The sequence below is a fragment of the Somniosus microcephalus genome, chromosome 3 (genome assembly GCF_052327205.1).
Source record: "Somniosus microcephalus isolate GS21.2 chromosome 3, FLI_Smic_1.0, whole genome shotgun sequence".
Lineage (NCBI taxonomy): Eukaryota > Metazoa > Chordata > Chondrichthyes > Squaliformes > Somniosidae > Somniosus > Somniosus microcephalus.
This window is the reverse complement of record NC_140989.1, coordinates 78678304-78694592: the sequence shown is the minus strand read 5'-3', so window position 1 is coordinate 78694592 and position 16289 is coordinate 78678304. Positions and strand designations below refer to the sequence as shown.

The following is a 16289-nucleotide window of genomic DNA, read 5'->3' as shown; positions in this document are numbered from 1 at the left end:
TATGTATATCTGACAGGCCAAAAATAACCAGCAGAAAAAAATGATTAATAGAAACAGCAAATTCTAGAGAGTACCATTATTCAAGTCTGGTTCTGAATAAAAGTCCTAAATTTAAATATGTTTTTAGTTATAAACAGAATAAACGGGAAACCTGCAAGTGTTGGAACTCTAAAATAAAAATAGAAAATGCTGGAAATACACAGCAGGTCAGTTAGCTTCTGTGTATAGAAATCACATACGAAATTCACGTACGAACCGGGGTCAAACAAGGCTGTGTCATCGCACCAACGCTCTTCTCGATCTTCCTTGCTGCAATGCTCCATCTCACCCTCAGTAAGCTCCCCACTAGAGTGGAGCTAATTTACAGAACAAACAGGAAACTGTTCAACCTCCGTCACCTCCAGTCCAGATCCAATGTCGTCCCATCTTCTGTCGTCGAATTACAGTATGCAGACGACGCTTGCGTCTGCGCTCACTCGGAGGTCGAACTCCAAACCATCGTCAGCACCTTCACCGAAGCGTACGTGAGCATAGGCCTTACACTAAACATCCGTAAGACAAAGGTCCTCTACCAACCTGCCCCCGCCACACAGTATTGCCCCCCGATTATCAAAATACACGACAAGGCCTTGGACAATGTGGACCACTTTCCATACCTCGGGAGCCTACTGTTAACAAGGGCAGACATCGACGACTAAGTCCAACACCACCTTCAGTGTGCCAGTGCAGCCTTCGGTCGCCTGAGGAAGAGCGTGTTTAAAGACCAGGACCTCAAACCCGGCACTAAGCTCATTGTCTACAGAGCAGCAGTGATACTCACGCTGCTGTATGCCTCAGAGACATGGACCATGTACAGCAGGCACCTCAAAGCGCTGGAGAGGTACCACCAACGCTGCCTCCACAAGATCCTGCAAATCTATTGGCAGGATAGGCGCACCAATGTCAGTGTTCTTGCTCGGGCCAACATCCCCAGCATCGAAGCTTTGACCACACTTGATCAGCTCCGATGGACGGGCCACATTGTCCGCATGCCCCATACGCAACTCCCAAAACAAGCGCTCTACTCGGAGCTCCGGCACGGCAAGAGAGCCCCAGGTGGGCAGAGGAAACGCTTCAAGGACACCCTCAAAGCCGCCTTGAAAAAGTGTAACATCCCCATCGACACCTGGGAATCCCTGGCCCAAGACCGCACAAAGTGGAGGAGAAGCATCCGGGAAGGCGCCAAACACCTCGAATCTCTTCGCCGGGAGCAAGCGGAAGCCAAGTGCAAGGAGCGCATGTCAACCCTAGTACCCCACCCACCCGCCCCTTCAACCACCGTCTGCCCCACCTGTGACAGAGAGTGCAGGTCCCACATTAGACTCATCAGTCACCTGCGAAATAATTTTTAATGTGGAAGCAAGTCATCCTCGGTTCCAAGGGACTGCCTAAGAAGAAGGAGAGAAAATAGATTATTTTCAGAACTGAAGGCTGAGAGAAAAACAGGCATTTTAATAAGGTTGTTAAAAGAGAGGAGAGAACCAACATACACCAATCATACAGAGGAGTTCATGTATTAAATGACCTTCCAAGATGCTTAATAGAAAATGTGATATCAGTGAGATAATGTAGACATAGAAGGGGCAAAACAATGCAAATAATGGGAGCAGTGGGTGGGAAAAGAGAGGTCTATATGCACACAATTTTTGCATGAGAAATAAAACAAAAATAAAGAACAAGCTACAGATCTGAAATGAAAACAGAAAGTACAAACAAAACACAATAGATCCTTCACTCTAAAAATCAGAAACACATCACAGGCTCAAAGCCCCACTTGTGCTGTACTCTCTTGAAGTGCCTTTGATGCAAATGTTAACCTGCTTTCCATCCCTCCCACTGGCACTGACACAAGACCCCACATCACAAGTACCCACTTCTGTGAAGAAAATAGAGGTTGTAGCTAAGGTTTGAAGTATGTTCAGATCAGGGGGCTGTAGAGTGCCCAGAAGAAAAATGGTATACTGTTCTTGAAGCTTGTGTTGAGCTTCATTGGAACAGTGCAGAAGACCTAAAACAGAAAGGTTAGTGTGGGAATGGGAGGGCAAAGTTCAAGTGGTGACATACATGGATGTCAGAGCCACACTTCCGAACAGAGGGGATTGCTCAGCAGCCCAGGATGGTGGTATTGTTAGAAATTAGGGGTACCTAAAATGTATATGGTTACGCGAATGAAATTGTGACGTGGATAATACTGTGTTTAGATGATTGTATTAAGGCATAAAAAGGGAAATTAGAGAAGCGTGCGATAAGAGCACAGCTGTCATCATGGGTGACTTTAATTTACATATTGATTGGACTACCCAAATTAGTAAAAATTCTGAGGAGGAGGAATTCCTGGAATGTTTTCGGGACGGTTATCTGGACCAATATGTCGAGGAGCCGACTCGAGATCAGGCCATTTTAGACTGGGTATTGTGCAATGAGAAGGGACTTATCAGCAATCTTCTTGTACGAGGCCCCTTGGGTCAGAGCGATCATAATATGATCGAGCTCTCAGTCGAGATGGAGAGTGAGGAAATTGAATCAGAGACTAAGGTCCAGAACTTAAATAAAGGGAATTACGAGGGTATGAGACGGGAATTGGGTAAGATTGATTGGGTGGTGTTTCTGGGGGGATTGACAGTGGATAGACAATGGCAAGCATTCAAAGATAGAATGGAAGAATTCCAGAACATGTTTATACCGGTTTGGCATAAAACTAAACCTAAAAAGGTGACTCAACCGTGGATAACGAGGGAAATTAGGGACAGCATAAAATCAAAAAAAAGGGCATATCAACTGGCAAAAAAAAGCACCAGACCGGAAGATTGGGGGCAGTACAGGATACAGCAAAAGAGGACAAAGGGATTAATCAGGAAGGGGAAAATAGAATACGAAAGTAAACTTGCAGCAAACATAAAGACAGACTGCAAAAGCTTTTATCGGTATATCAGGAGGAAAAGACTGGTAAAATCCCAAGTCGGTCCCTTGCAGTCCGATTCGGGAGAATATATAATGGAGAATAAGGAAATGGCAGACCAATTAAACTCATACTTTGGTTCTGTATTCACAAAGGAGGACACAAATAACCTCCCAGGAATATCGGCAAACATAGGGACTAATGAGAGGGAGGAGCTGACAGAAATTAGTATCTCTAGGGATATGGTGTTGGGTAAGTTGAGGGGACTGAAGGCCGACAAATCCCCGGGGCCTGATAAACTACATCCTAGGGTACTTAAGGAGGTGGCCCTGGAGATAGCAGATGCTCTAAGGATCATCTTCCGGAACTCCATTGACTCGGGAACAGTACCCGTGGATTGGAGGGTAGCTAATGTTACCCCAATATTTAAAAAGGGGGGTAGAGAGAAAGCAGGGAATTATAGACCAGTAAGCCTTACATCGGTTGTGGGCAAAATGCTAGAGTCCATTATTAAGGATAAAATAGCGGAGCACTTGACAAATGGGGAAAGGATCGGACAGAGTCAACATGGATTTACAAAGGGTAAATCGTGTTTGACTAATCTGCTGGAATTTTTTGAGGAGGTAACTGGTAGAATAGATGGGGGAGAGCCAGTGGATGTGGTGTACCTTGACTTCCAGAAAGCCTTCGATAAGGTTCCACACAAAAGATTATCATGCAAAATTAAGGCTCATGGGATTGGGGGCAAAGTATTAACGTGGATAGAGAACTGGCTGGCAGATAGAAAACAGAGAGTTGGAATAAACGGCTCGTTTTCGGAGTGGCAGGCAGTGACCAGCGGGGTGCCGCAAGGATCTGTCCTGGGACCCCAGCTGTTCACAATATATATAAATGATCTGGATCAGGGAATTGGATGCAATATTTCCAAATTCGCTGACGACACTAAACTAGGAGGAGGGGTGGGCTCTGATGAGGATGTCAGGAGGCTACAGTGCGATTTGGACAGGTTGGGGGAATGGGCGGATACGTGGCAGATGCACTATAATGTGGATAAATGCGAGGTTATCCACTTTGGGGGTAAAAACAGGAGGGTAGATTATTATCTAAATGGCAATAGATTGGGAGATGGGGAAGTGCAGAGGGACCTGGGTGTTCTTGTGCACCAGTCACTGAAGGAGAGCATGCAGGTGCAACAGGCGATTAAGAAGGCAAATGGTATGTTGGCCTTCATATCAAGGGGGTTCGAGTATAGGAATAGGGATACCTTACTACAGCTGTACAAGGTGCTGGTGAGACCGCATCTGGAGTATTGTGTACAGTTTTGGTCGCCCCATCTGCGGAAGGATGTTCTTGCCATGGAAAGAGTGCAACGGCGATTCACCAGGCTGATACCTGGAATGGCGGGAATGACCTACGAAGAGAGATTAAATAGTTTGGGCTTGTACTCACTGGAGTTTAGAAGATTGAGAGGGGATCTCATCGAAACATATAAAATTATGGCAGGCCTGGACAGGCTGAATTCAGAGAGAATGTTTCCAATGGCCGGGGAGCACAGAACCAGGGGCCACAGTCTAAAAATAGCGGGCAAATCATTTAAAACAGAGATGAGGAAGAATTTCTTCACTCAAAGAGTGGTGAGCCTGTGGAATTCCCTGCCACAGAGGGCTGTGAAGGTTAATTCAATAAATATTTTCAAGAGAGAATTGGATATATTTCTGAAGGCTAAGGGGATTAAGGGTTACGGAGAAAAGGCGGGGACGGGGTACTGAACTGGTAAGATCAGCTATGATCTCAGACGAAGATCAGCCATGATCTCATTGAATGGCGGAGCAGGCTCGAAGGGCCGAATGGCCTACTCCTGTTCCTATATCTATGTATCTATGTAGCTTGAGATAAAGTGTCTTCAGACTAGTATTAGAGTAGCTGGATAGATGCTTAAAAGTTGCCTATGTTTTTGGTTTCCTGCAGATGTTATGGCATTCCACACAGTGGCAGTCACATATGACCTTGCTTCCCAGGCTAGCTGTTTGTGTGCTAGGAAGGCTGCTGACTATCTTTAATATGGCCAACCAAGGCCCAACGCCTATGTTTCTTCCATTACCACTAATAACCATATTATAATGCTAAGTTAGGATTTTGACTTTGTTTAACAAAAACTGCTTACTAAGATGTATAAGTTGACCAGTGTGAGAGAATAGAATAGAGGATATCTTTGGGAATTTAATGATTCATTTCATGGTACTGGTCTGATAATGGAATGAAATAGTTAGTTTGCACAGCTAGCTGCATGAACAGTTTTGAACATAAATAACTGATAACAAGCAGTTACGAACAATGGAGCCCCTGACTGGAAGAGTCTGAAGGCCGAGCCTGGTATGTCTCAGAAGTTGTTGACGCCAAACTTGGGAAGACCGGGCCAGATGAGATAAGGGGAAAACAGTCCACAGCATATTCTACCCCAGGTTCACCCCTAAAAAGAGTATAAAAGAAAGACCTGAAATGCCCCTAGCACAGACGGTGGAGTGGAGAGCTCCCGAGGGTGGATGTTAACTCTGGTCCAGTAGTTCAAGAAGAGAGAGAGAAGAAGAGCTGTTCGCTCACGCCAGCTGTTCTGTCTGATTTGGACTGGTCTTGTCACAGTCATATGTTTTTGCTGTATAACTAGTGTGTTATATCCATCTTAAACTCCGATTAAACACAACATACCCACCATGTTGGTTACAGTCGATCCTGATTATTTGAAAGACCAGAGATAAGTTAATCTCAACAATATGGGAAAAGGCAAATAGATACGTTACATCTTCTGCAGTTGAATGGGAAGGTGCCAATGGAAGGACAGCTGGAAATAGAAGCGATGGAAGAATGGATAAATGTATTGCAGATAGGGGAGGGTTGAGAGAATGTGCTTAGTCATGGGATCATTTTGTAGGGGTCACAAATCACAGATGATCTGGCACAAGTGGAGCCTGGTGGGATGGAAGATGAGGACAAAGTAGTGATAGGATGGGGGAGGAGGGTTAAGAGCAGACGTGTGGAAAATGAGACAGACATGGCATGGGTTATGCTGACAACTGATGAAGGAACCTCGACCCTGGAAAAAGGAAGATATTTCAGAAGCACTGTTGGGGAAAATGGAGTCGTCAGAACAAATGTGACAGAAACTGGTGAAAGAGATGGAGCCCTTACAGGAGGCAAGGTTGGAAGAAGCATAATTAAGATAATAATGGGATTCAGTGGGCTTGTAATAGATGTTTGAAAAAGGAGAAAGGGATAGACCGAGTAATTACAGGCCAGTCGGCCTAACCTCGGTGGTGGGCAAATTGTTGGAAAAAATACTGAGGGACAGTATTAATCATCATTTAGAAAGGCACGGATTAACCAAGGATAGTCAGCATGGATTTGTTAAGGGAAGGTCATGTCTGACTAACTTGATCAAATTTTTTGAGGAGGTAACAAGAAGGGTTGATGAGGTTAGTTTGATGTAGTCTACATAGATTTTAGCATAGCTTTTGACAAGGTCCCACATGGTAGACTGGTCAGAAAAGTAAAAGTCCATGGGATCCAAGGGAAAGTGGCAAGTTGGATCCAAAATTGGCTCAGTGGCAGGAAGCAAAAGGTCGACGGATGTTTTTGTGATTGGAAGGCTGTTTCCAGTGGGGTTCCACAGGGCTCAGAACTAGGTCCCTTGCTTTTTGTGGTATACATCAATAATTTAGATTTCAATGTAGGGGTAAAGAAGTTTGCACTTGATACAAACATTGGCCGCGTGGTTGATAGTGAGGAAGAAAGCTGTAGACCGCAGGAAGCTATCAATGGACTGGCCAGGTGGGCACAAAAGTGGCAAATGGAATTCAATCCAGAAAAGTGTGAGGTATTGCATTTGGGGAGGACAAACATGCAAGGGATTACACAATAAATGGTAGGATACTGAGAAATGTAGAGGAACAGAGGGACCTTGGAGTGCATGTCCACAGATCCCTGAAGGTAGCAGGACAGGTAGATGAGGTGGTTAAGATGGCATACGGGAATACTTTCCTTTATTAGCCGAGGCATAGAATATAAGAGCAGGGAGGTTATGCTAGAACTGTATAAAACACTAGTTAGGCCACAGTTAGAGTCCTGCATACAGTTCTTGTCACCACATTACAGGAAAGATGTGATTGCACTAGAGAGGGTTCAGAGGAGATTTACGAGAATGTTGCCAGGACTGGAGAATTTTAGCTATGAGAAAAGATTGGATAGGCTGGGGTTGTTTTCTTTGGAACAGAGGAGGCTGAGGGGAGATTTATAGGTGTATAGAGTAGATAGGAAGGACCTATTTCCTCTACCAGAGAGGGCAATAACCAGGGGGCATAGATTTTAAGTAATTGGTAAAAGAATTACAGGGGAGTTGAAGAGAATTGTTTTTCACCCAGAGGATGGTGGAGGTCTGGAACTCGCTGCCTGAAAGGGTAGTAGAGGCAGAGACCCTCATCGCATTTAAAAAGTACTTGGATAAGCACTTAAAGTGCTGCAACCTACAAGGCTACAGACCAAGAACTGAAACGTGGGATTATGCTGGATAGCTCTTTTTAGGCCAGCACAAACATGATGGGTCAAATGGCCTCCTTCTGTGCTGTAAATTTTTAGGATTCTATGTCAGTGGAAAGCCCATTACTAGAGATGGAGATGTCCAGGAAATGAAGTCAGAAATACACCGTGTGAATTTAAGCAGAACTTTTTGTGGCCAATTCTGGGCATTGCATTTTAGGAAGGATATCAAGAGGAGATTTACTAAAATGGTACCATGGATGAAAGACTTCACTATATGGAGAGACTATAGAAACTGAGTAAATAAGGAGAAATTGTTTCCAGTGGCAGAAGGGTTGGTAACCAGATTTAAAGTAATTGGCAAAAGAACCAGAGGCGACATGAAAAAAATGCAGTGAGTTGTTGTGATCTGGAATGCACTGCCTGAAAGGGTGGTGGAAGTAAATTCAGTAGTAACTTTCAAAAGTGAATTGGGTAAACACTTGAGGGGGACAAAATTGCAGGGCTATGGGAAAGAGCAAGGGAGTGAGACGAATTGGATAGCTCTTTCAAAGAGCCGGCACAGGGGCGATAGGCCGAATGACCTCCTTCTGAGCTGTATCATTAGGATAACACTAATTACTGCTACAGAAATATTTCGTACAAAAGGAAAGATTTAGTTTAATATTAAGGAATTAGTTTAATATTTTCTCAATGTTTATATTCCTTAGCTCTCACTATGAAAACCTGCTCTCCAAACAGACGTGACAACGTTGTCTATTTGATATCCTAGGTAAAGAAGTGTTCCCCTCGTGACCCATGTACAGATTGATTTATTTGTGAATCGTGTATGTGAGGAAAACAACTTTATTTATCTACTTGTAGTTGGTCAGGAAACCATTCTTTAATTCCCAGAAACCATTTAATTAACACGTTAACTCTCTCTTAGCATATCCCTCAAACTTCTTTTAATCCTGATATGCGTCCACACTCTTGCAAAAGCCTAACCCTTGACTTACCATGTGCAATGCCCACAGATCTGATGGTATAGGTTGTATATTTCTAATTGGCAGATATGTCATCAATGTTAATTCAGTTTTGCTGTTCCTTTAATAAACAGTGTTATCCCTTTGTGAAGAATCTATACTAAAATCCAAAGGGAATATCCGAATAATAGAAAATTATTATTCAACTGAAGAGGAAGCCAGTGGGTGGCAGTAGCGCAGACCCATTGCAAAGAACACGGGCCGACCCTCAATATGTTAGAGACGACTTGGGCTCGCGTTCACTGTGCAACGCGAGGTCATAATAGGGGTTTGAGACAGATTTTAATTTATTTAAATTTATTCACTTTTAGCTCCGCCTTACCATACACTCGCAGCCAATGGAATTGCTGCGAATGTTATTACTGCCGCTTCATTCGATGGAAGGAGCCAATGTGACCGCACGGATGACTCATGGCCACGCCCAGCAGCTCGTGGGATCAGCCAATATGAATGAGTGAAACTTACCGACTGCTGGGGTAACGGAGTAACAAAATAAGGCTTGTATCAAGCAGGGTTGAGACGGCGACTACGGATCGAGATAATGGGAATTGATGAGGTTGCAATTTCATGGAATTTGGAAGTAATCATTTAAAATAATCTCGCTGCGATGAATCCATCATAGATGAACATATTATTAAAAGGACAGGGAAAGGGAATTGGGGGCAGGATACATCAACATGACAGGCGTCAGTGGCAATAGCGTTGGTGTTAAAGTAGGTAAGCAAACCAGATCAAAGGCTGCCAATACTACAGGTGCAAAGCCGGTAACAGCTTCGAGCAATAATGTCAGCAAATCATCCGGAGAAGAAGACGAGAAAGATGGTGGGGTGCTTTTCTATGTGAATAAAAGTGGCTTCCCGATTGATGAGCGAACTTGGCAAAGAATGTGGACGCATGTGACAAAGATACACCCTGGAGGGAAGGAGATGGAAGAGAGTATCCGGAAAGCTACATTTATATCCCGTGTAAGTGAAAGCCTCCGGCTGTGCAGGCAATGACATTTTATTTTTGGACAAACGAGGTTTGTTCTTGCTGTTATAGTGAATGCTTTGCATATTTTGCAATGTGGGAATATGCATGTGATTTGGACAAATTAATTTATTTTATAGTACATAAATCGGTGGTGGCGGGGACCGAATCTAATGTATATAAATTACTAACTTCATAACGAAATTCTTCACTTAGATTGAAAATTCATGAATTGGCATTGATTGATTTTATTGCTTCTTGCAGAAGCACAACAGTTCTGAGTATGAATGTTACTGAGGTCCCATAATGACTTTGTTTTATTGTTTATTATCTAGCAGACCTACAATTGGAGCCCTTCAATATGACATTGTTTTAGTCACAGCTCTAACAAAGTATGACATTTTGAAAGGAGTTTAAAATATTGTCCATGAACTTTGACTTAAGCAGCTATTCCATAAGTCTAATAACATTTCATGAAAAGGCATTCCACATTTACCAATGCATTGCACTCAAATGAGCAAAACAAGGTCCTATGAGGTAGATTCAGTCACCTATTGATAGATTGACAACACTGGGTTGGCAACGCAAACCTGTTTTCTTTAGATGCCTTTTTGTGTAATTTGGACATATAACTCCTGAGGGATAGTTTGTGTTTCAAATCTAACTGGACCATATAATTGGGGTGAAGGACATATATAAATGTAATAACTGTAGATAACACTTGCTATATTGTTTCTCTCTGAAAGGTGTTATAACTTGTATTAACTTATGCAGGAACTGTGAAGAATCTGTAAAATAGATTATTTAATATCTGATTTTTGATTGATTTTTGCTGAGCAAAAGGCCTATTTTCCAATAATCTGCTTATTTGATAATTATAGCGTGGTCAACTCAATGAAATCACTTTGGAGCATAAAAGTTGGTTGACTTGTGTACCTGAGGAAGGGAAAGTGAATGAATGTAGAGAAAAGAAAGGCAATGAATATAGAAATACAAAAATATCTGTTAGAAATGGCTAACTTCATAGTTGAAAGTCAACATGCCTAATTTCCCTTGTGACACAATCATATGTAATATTTATTCTAAATCTTGGTTATCAGCCTGTCCCAGAGTTGAAGATGCTTTATATAAGATTTAGGAGCATCAAAATGTCCAATTACAGTGGCTGGTTCTGCTGCCTTTTCTGGCTTGTATCCACTTTATTCCATATTTCCTTGCTTGTTCCTGAATTTATAGCTTCTGCCTCACTTTGTCTGCCTTTTTGCTCAATCTTTCATCCTATTTTAACTTCAGTTGCACTCGATGGAGAAATTCAACATCTAGTTAGCCTGGTTCAGGAGCCTATAATGTGCATGGAGGTCAGTTACTCGTGTTCTAAAGATACTCAAATACCTTGAAATTAAGCTCTTTGCACATTAATGAATAAATATGTTTTTGTGGGGGTAGGGAAGAGAGTGACAAGTGAAGTTCCATAAGTTTGGTATAGAACTACAACAGATGTTTGTGCTATTTATAAATGGTATCTAGGAGGGTGCATCTGATGGTCATATTACTGCATTTGCTGATGATACTAAACTATTTGACCAGATAGCAATTGTAGTCAAAGGTTCGGGATGGATTAGATTATTTAAGACACCTGATACACAATGGTTTGTGTTCATCAGCAAAAGTAGAAAGGAAAATATTTAAGTGTAATTAGTGATTGTTAATTGAAGTTGTTCAGCCAACAGCGGGTTGTTGTCAGCAACATAACAAGATTCTGCAATGCATCTCAAAAGTCCTTGTTCCAGAGTCTAAAGTCTTTAATGTTCCATTGGTAAAGCCAAATTTGATTTTTATTGTATATAATTTTGAGCACATTATTTTCAAAAGGACACTACATGCTAAGTACTCAGAAGTGACAATGATGACTGCAGCATTTAAAATATTAGGTTAGCAGAAGCTAGAAAAATGGGTGGTTTCCTTCTGTTGAATAGATTATCAAGAGGGGCCTGATTCAGGTTTTTAAAAATCTTGAAAGGTAGTAAAATAATGTGCATTTTTATTTAACTTCTCCACCAAAACTTCCTTCCAATTCCATCAATGGTCTGTGTGTGAAATCTGTAAATACACAAAAATGTACTGTTACAATCTGACTTTATTTATCTATCTGATAGTTAAATAATTGTGTCTAAAGTTCATTTTTTCAACTTGAATGTTGGATTAATTTGTACAATTAGCACATGAACACTTTCCAAACTGCAGTATACAGACTTTTTTCTTGTGGATATTCATATGTCATACAATCATAGAATAGTACAGCACAGAAGGAGGTCATTCGACCCATCGAGTCTGCGCCGGCTCTTCTGAAGAGCAATCCAGTTAGTCCCACTCCCCCGCTCCTTTTCCATATCCATCATATTTATCCAATTCCCTTTTGAAGGCTACTATTGAATCTGTATCCCCCACCCTATCAGGCAGTGCATTCTGAATCCTAACCACTCGTTGCGTAAAAGAAAAAACGTTTTTCCTCATGCCGCCTCTGGTTCTTTTGCCAAAAACCTTAAATCTGTGCCCTCTGGTTATCGATCCTTCAGCCATTGGAAACACTTTCTCTTTATTTACTGTATCTAAAACCCTTCATGATTTTAAACACCTCTATAAAATCTCCTCTTAGCCTTCTCTGCTCAAAGGAGAACAAACCACATGGTATGTGGGTGTTGCTGGCAAGGCCAGCATTTATTGCCCATCCCTAATTGCCCTTGAGAAGGTGGTGGTGAGCTGCCTTCTTGAACCGCTGCAGTCTGTGTGGTGAAGGTACTCCCACATTGCTGTTGGGTAGGGAGTTCCAGGGTTTTGACCCACCGACGATGAGGTAACGGTGATACATTTCCAAGTCAGGACGGTGTGTGACTTGTGATGGGGAACTTGCAGGTGGTGGTGTTCCCACTTGTCCTTCTAGGTGGTAGATTGTGGGTTTCGAGGTGCTGTCGAAGAAGCCTTGGCGAGTTGCTGCAGCAGAGCATCTTCTAGATGGTACACTGCAGCCATGGTGCGCCAGTGGTGGAGGGAGAGAATGTTTAAGGTGTCGGATGGGGTGCCAATCAAGTGGGCTGCTTTGTCCTGGATGGTGTTGAGCTTCTTGAGTGTTGTTGGAGCTGCACTCATCCAGGCAAGTGGAGAGTATTCCATCACACTCCTGAATTGTACCTTGTAGATGGTGGAAAGGCTTTGGGGAGTCAGGAAGTGAGACACTCGCCGCAGAATACCTAGCCTCTGACCTGCTGTTGTAGCCACAATATTTATGTGGCTTGTCCAGTTGAGTTTCTGGCCAGTGGTGACCCCCCAGGATGTTGATGGTGGGAGATTCAACAATGGTAATGTGGCGTACCGACCACAAAGGACACAATCCGCTTTTCGGTCCATAGACTATAAATCAGGCGTCATGCCTTTAAGAAGGATCACACCTTTAAGAAACTCGATCTGCAACATAGTTAAGCCCAGAGCGGGGGAGGGGCAGTCGAAGCTGTGAACTGATGAAAGGCAGTCGGACTTGGTGTAGGCTCTGACGCCATTTTGTGTTCAACATGCAGTCTCAAGAATTAAACCTTTTCTGTTGAACCTCTCCGAGTTCAGTATTTTTTGCTAGGAGTACGTAGACTCCTACATTGGTGACCCCGACGCTCAAGACAACTCCTAAGCGTAACCATGGCTGACACAAACGCAGTTTCTGTGAAGCTGCCGGAGTTCTGGGAGAACCTAGCCACCGCCTGGTTCCTTCAAGCCAAATCGCAATTTCGGCTCCGCGGCATCACTGCCAACTACCTCCCAGCATCCGCCCAGCGATCGTGGCGTCCAGCCTCACGGACCTCGAGGTCCTGGCCGACAAAGCCAATAAGCTCCTGTCCACCGGCTCCAACCACGCCATCACCCCCGACCTGGCCTCCGCAGCGTCGGCGCGCGCTCCACCCTCTATCGCGCGGCCACACAGCTCGGCCACGAGGCCCCCCAGGCCCCCACGTCCCCCAAGCCCTCCGACCCAGGGCTACTGCTACATCCATACCCGGTTCGGCGCACGGGCACGCCGCTGCAGCCATCCCTGCACGTTTCCAACCACCCCCACACCGGCCTACACGATGGCCATGGGGCAAGCAGGCGCGCTGCTGTACGTTACGGACAGCGCCTCCAGATGCCGTTTCCTGTGCAACACGGGCGTGCAGCGCAGCATCATCCCCGCGTCCGCCCTCGAGATCCAGTGAGGCGGCCGCGGCCCTGCGCTGGCTGCCGCCAACGACACCGACATCCGGACGTACAGCACCCGCACCGTCACCATCGACCTCGCAGGCCTACCACCATCAAAGGCCTCCAGGAGTTCTTGGGGATGATCAACTTTTACAACCGCTTCATTCCCGGAGCGGCCTCCCTCATGCGGCCCCTATACGAAGCCCTCCGGGGTGAGAAAGACAGAATGGCGATTGAGTGGTCGACGGACATGTTGACCGCTTTCGACTCGACCAAAAAGGCGCTCGCCGAAGACACCATGCTCGCTCACCCACAGCCCAACGCCAGGGTGGCCCTCACCACGGACACCTCCGACCACGCGGTCGGCGCCGTGTACGAACAGTGGGTCAACAGGCCTGGCAACCGCTGGCCTTTTTCAGCCGCCAACTGCGCCCCCCCCGGAGGCCAAACACAGCGCCTTTGACCGCGAGCTCCTCGCACTGTACGTCCGCCATTTTAGATTTCTTCTGGAGGGCCGCCCCTTCACCGCGTTTGTCGACCACAAACCCCTGACATTCGCGATGGCGAAATCTGCGGACCCGTGGTCAGCCAGGCAACAACGCCAGCTCGCCGCGGTGTCCGAATTCACCACGGACATCCGGCACGTCTCCGGTCGAGACAACGTGGTGGCCGACTGCCTATCCCGCCCCGCCGTCCACGGCGCCCACCTGGCAGTGGACTATGCTCAACTGGCAGCGGAGCAATGCACCGACCCCGATCTGCTCTCCGCACCCACAACCCTCCCAGGGCTGCGACTGACCGACGTCGCCTGCGGCCCGTCCGCCGTCAGTCAAATGCGACACCTCCTTGGCGCAACCCCGCCCCATAGTCACTGCGTCCTGGCGAAAACGGGTGTTCGACATCATCCACAGCCTCTCACACCCCGGCACCCGCGCGTCCATTAGACTGGTGGCCAACCGATTTGTCTGGCGCGGCATGCGCAAAGATGTGTGCGTCTGGTCCAGATCCTGCATAGCTTGCCAGCGTGCCAAAATCCACCGGCACGTCAAAGCCCCACTCGAGGAGTTCACCGTGCCAGAAAGAAGGTTTGACCACGCCCACATCGACCTCGTCGGCCCCCTGCCGCCATTACAAGGTCACGCGCATCTGCTGACAATCGTGGACCGTACCACCCGCTGGCCTGAGGCCATTCCACTGACGTCCACCACCACCGCCGACATCGCGAGGGCATTCATCGGTACCTGGGTCGCTCGGTTCGGCGTCCCCTCCGACATGACGTCGGATAGAGGCCCGCAGTTCACCTCTGATCTGTGGGCCGCCATCGCCCGAAACCTCGGGGTGGCCGTTCACCGCACCACGGCTTACCACCCCCAAGCCAATGGACTGTGCGAGCGATTCCACAGGTCCATGAAGGCGTCCCTCCGCGCCAGCCTCGAGGACGAGGCTTGGATCGACCGCCTCCCGTGGGTGCTACTTGGCCTACGCTCCGCGGTCAAGGAAGACCTGCAAGCCTCGGCGGCGGAACTCATGTACGGCCAGCCGCTGCGCGTACCCGGAGAGTTCCTGCCCACCGCCACGACCCCCTGGTCGGCTGACCAGCAATGCCGCGCTTTCGCCAACTGAGCACAACAGTTCGCTCCGGTACCCACCAGCCGGCACGGTGAACCAGCAACCCGCGTACCACCTAGCCTGCACATGGCCAAATTTGTTTTCGTGCGCCATGACGCCCACCGAGGACCTCTACGGCCCCCATACGATGGACCCTACAAGGTACTCCGGACGGGGAACAAGTTCTTCCTCCTTGAAGTGGGCGGCAGAACTGACAAGGTGTCGGTCGACCGGCTCAAGCTGGTGCACCTAGAGCCCGACGAACCCGTTCAAGTGGGCCAACCCCCACCGCGGGGCAGACCGCCTAAGAGCCCGACGCGTCCGACTGCCCCGCTCCCGACACCAACCGCCAAGAGCCGTTCCGGCCGTGCCATCAAGCCGCCACGCCGGTTCGTACACTCCCTACTAGCGGATGCTGGGGGGAGCTGTGTGGCGTACCGACCACAGAAAGGACACAATCCGCTTTTCGGTCCGTAGACTATAAATCAGGCGTCATGCCTTTAAGAAGGATCACACCTTTAAGAAACTCGATCTGCAACATAGTTAAGCCCAGAGCGGGGGAGGGGCAGTCGAAGCTGTGAACTGATGAAAGGCAGTCGGACTTGGTGTAGGCTCTGACACCATTTTGTGTTCAACATGCAGTCTCAAGAATTAAACCTTTTCTGTTGAACCTCTCCGAGTTCAGTATTTTTTGCTAGGAGTACGTAGACCCCTACAGTAATACTGTTGAATGTTAAGGGGCAGTAGTTAGACTTTCTCTTGTTGGAGATGGTCTATCTGTGTAACTGTAATCGCTCATCCTTGGAACCATTCTAGTAAATCTCTTCTCTACCCTCTCCAAAGGCTTCACATCCTTCCTAAAGTGTGGTGCCTAAAATTGGACAAAATACTCCAGCTGGGGCTGAACGAGTGTTTTATAGAGGTTTAGCATAACTTCCTGGCTTTTGTACTCTATTGCCTCTATTTTATAAAGCCCAGGATCCCATATGCTTTATTAA

At 46.3% G+C, this 16289-nt stretch overlaps 1 protein-coding gene across 2 annotated transcripts in view; it reads left to right on the top strand.

Annotated features, from left to right (window-relative positions):
* The first annotated feature begins 8895 nt into the window (after nucleotides 1-8895).
* vash2 (vasohibin 2) overlaps nucleotides 8896-16289 on the top strand; it is a 260075-nt gene continuing 252681 nt past the window's right edge. For both annotated transcript variants that reach the window (XM_085981233.1, XM_085981235.1), the window contains exon 1: nucleotides 8896-9458. In XM_085981233.1, the coding sequence (XP_085837359.1) occupies nucleotides 9171-9458 (288 nt within the window). In that variant the 5' untranslated portion in view covers nucleotides 8896-9170. The remainder of the gene's footprint in view (nucleotides 9459-16289) is intronic.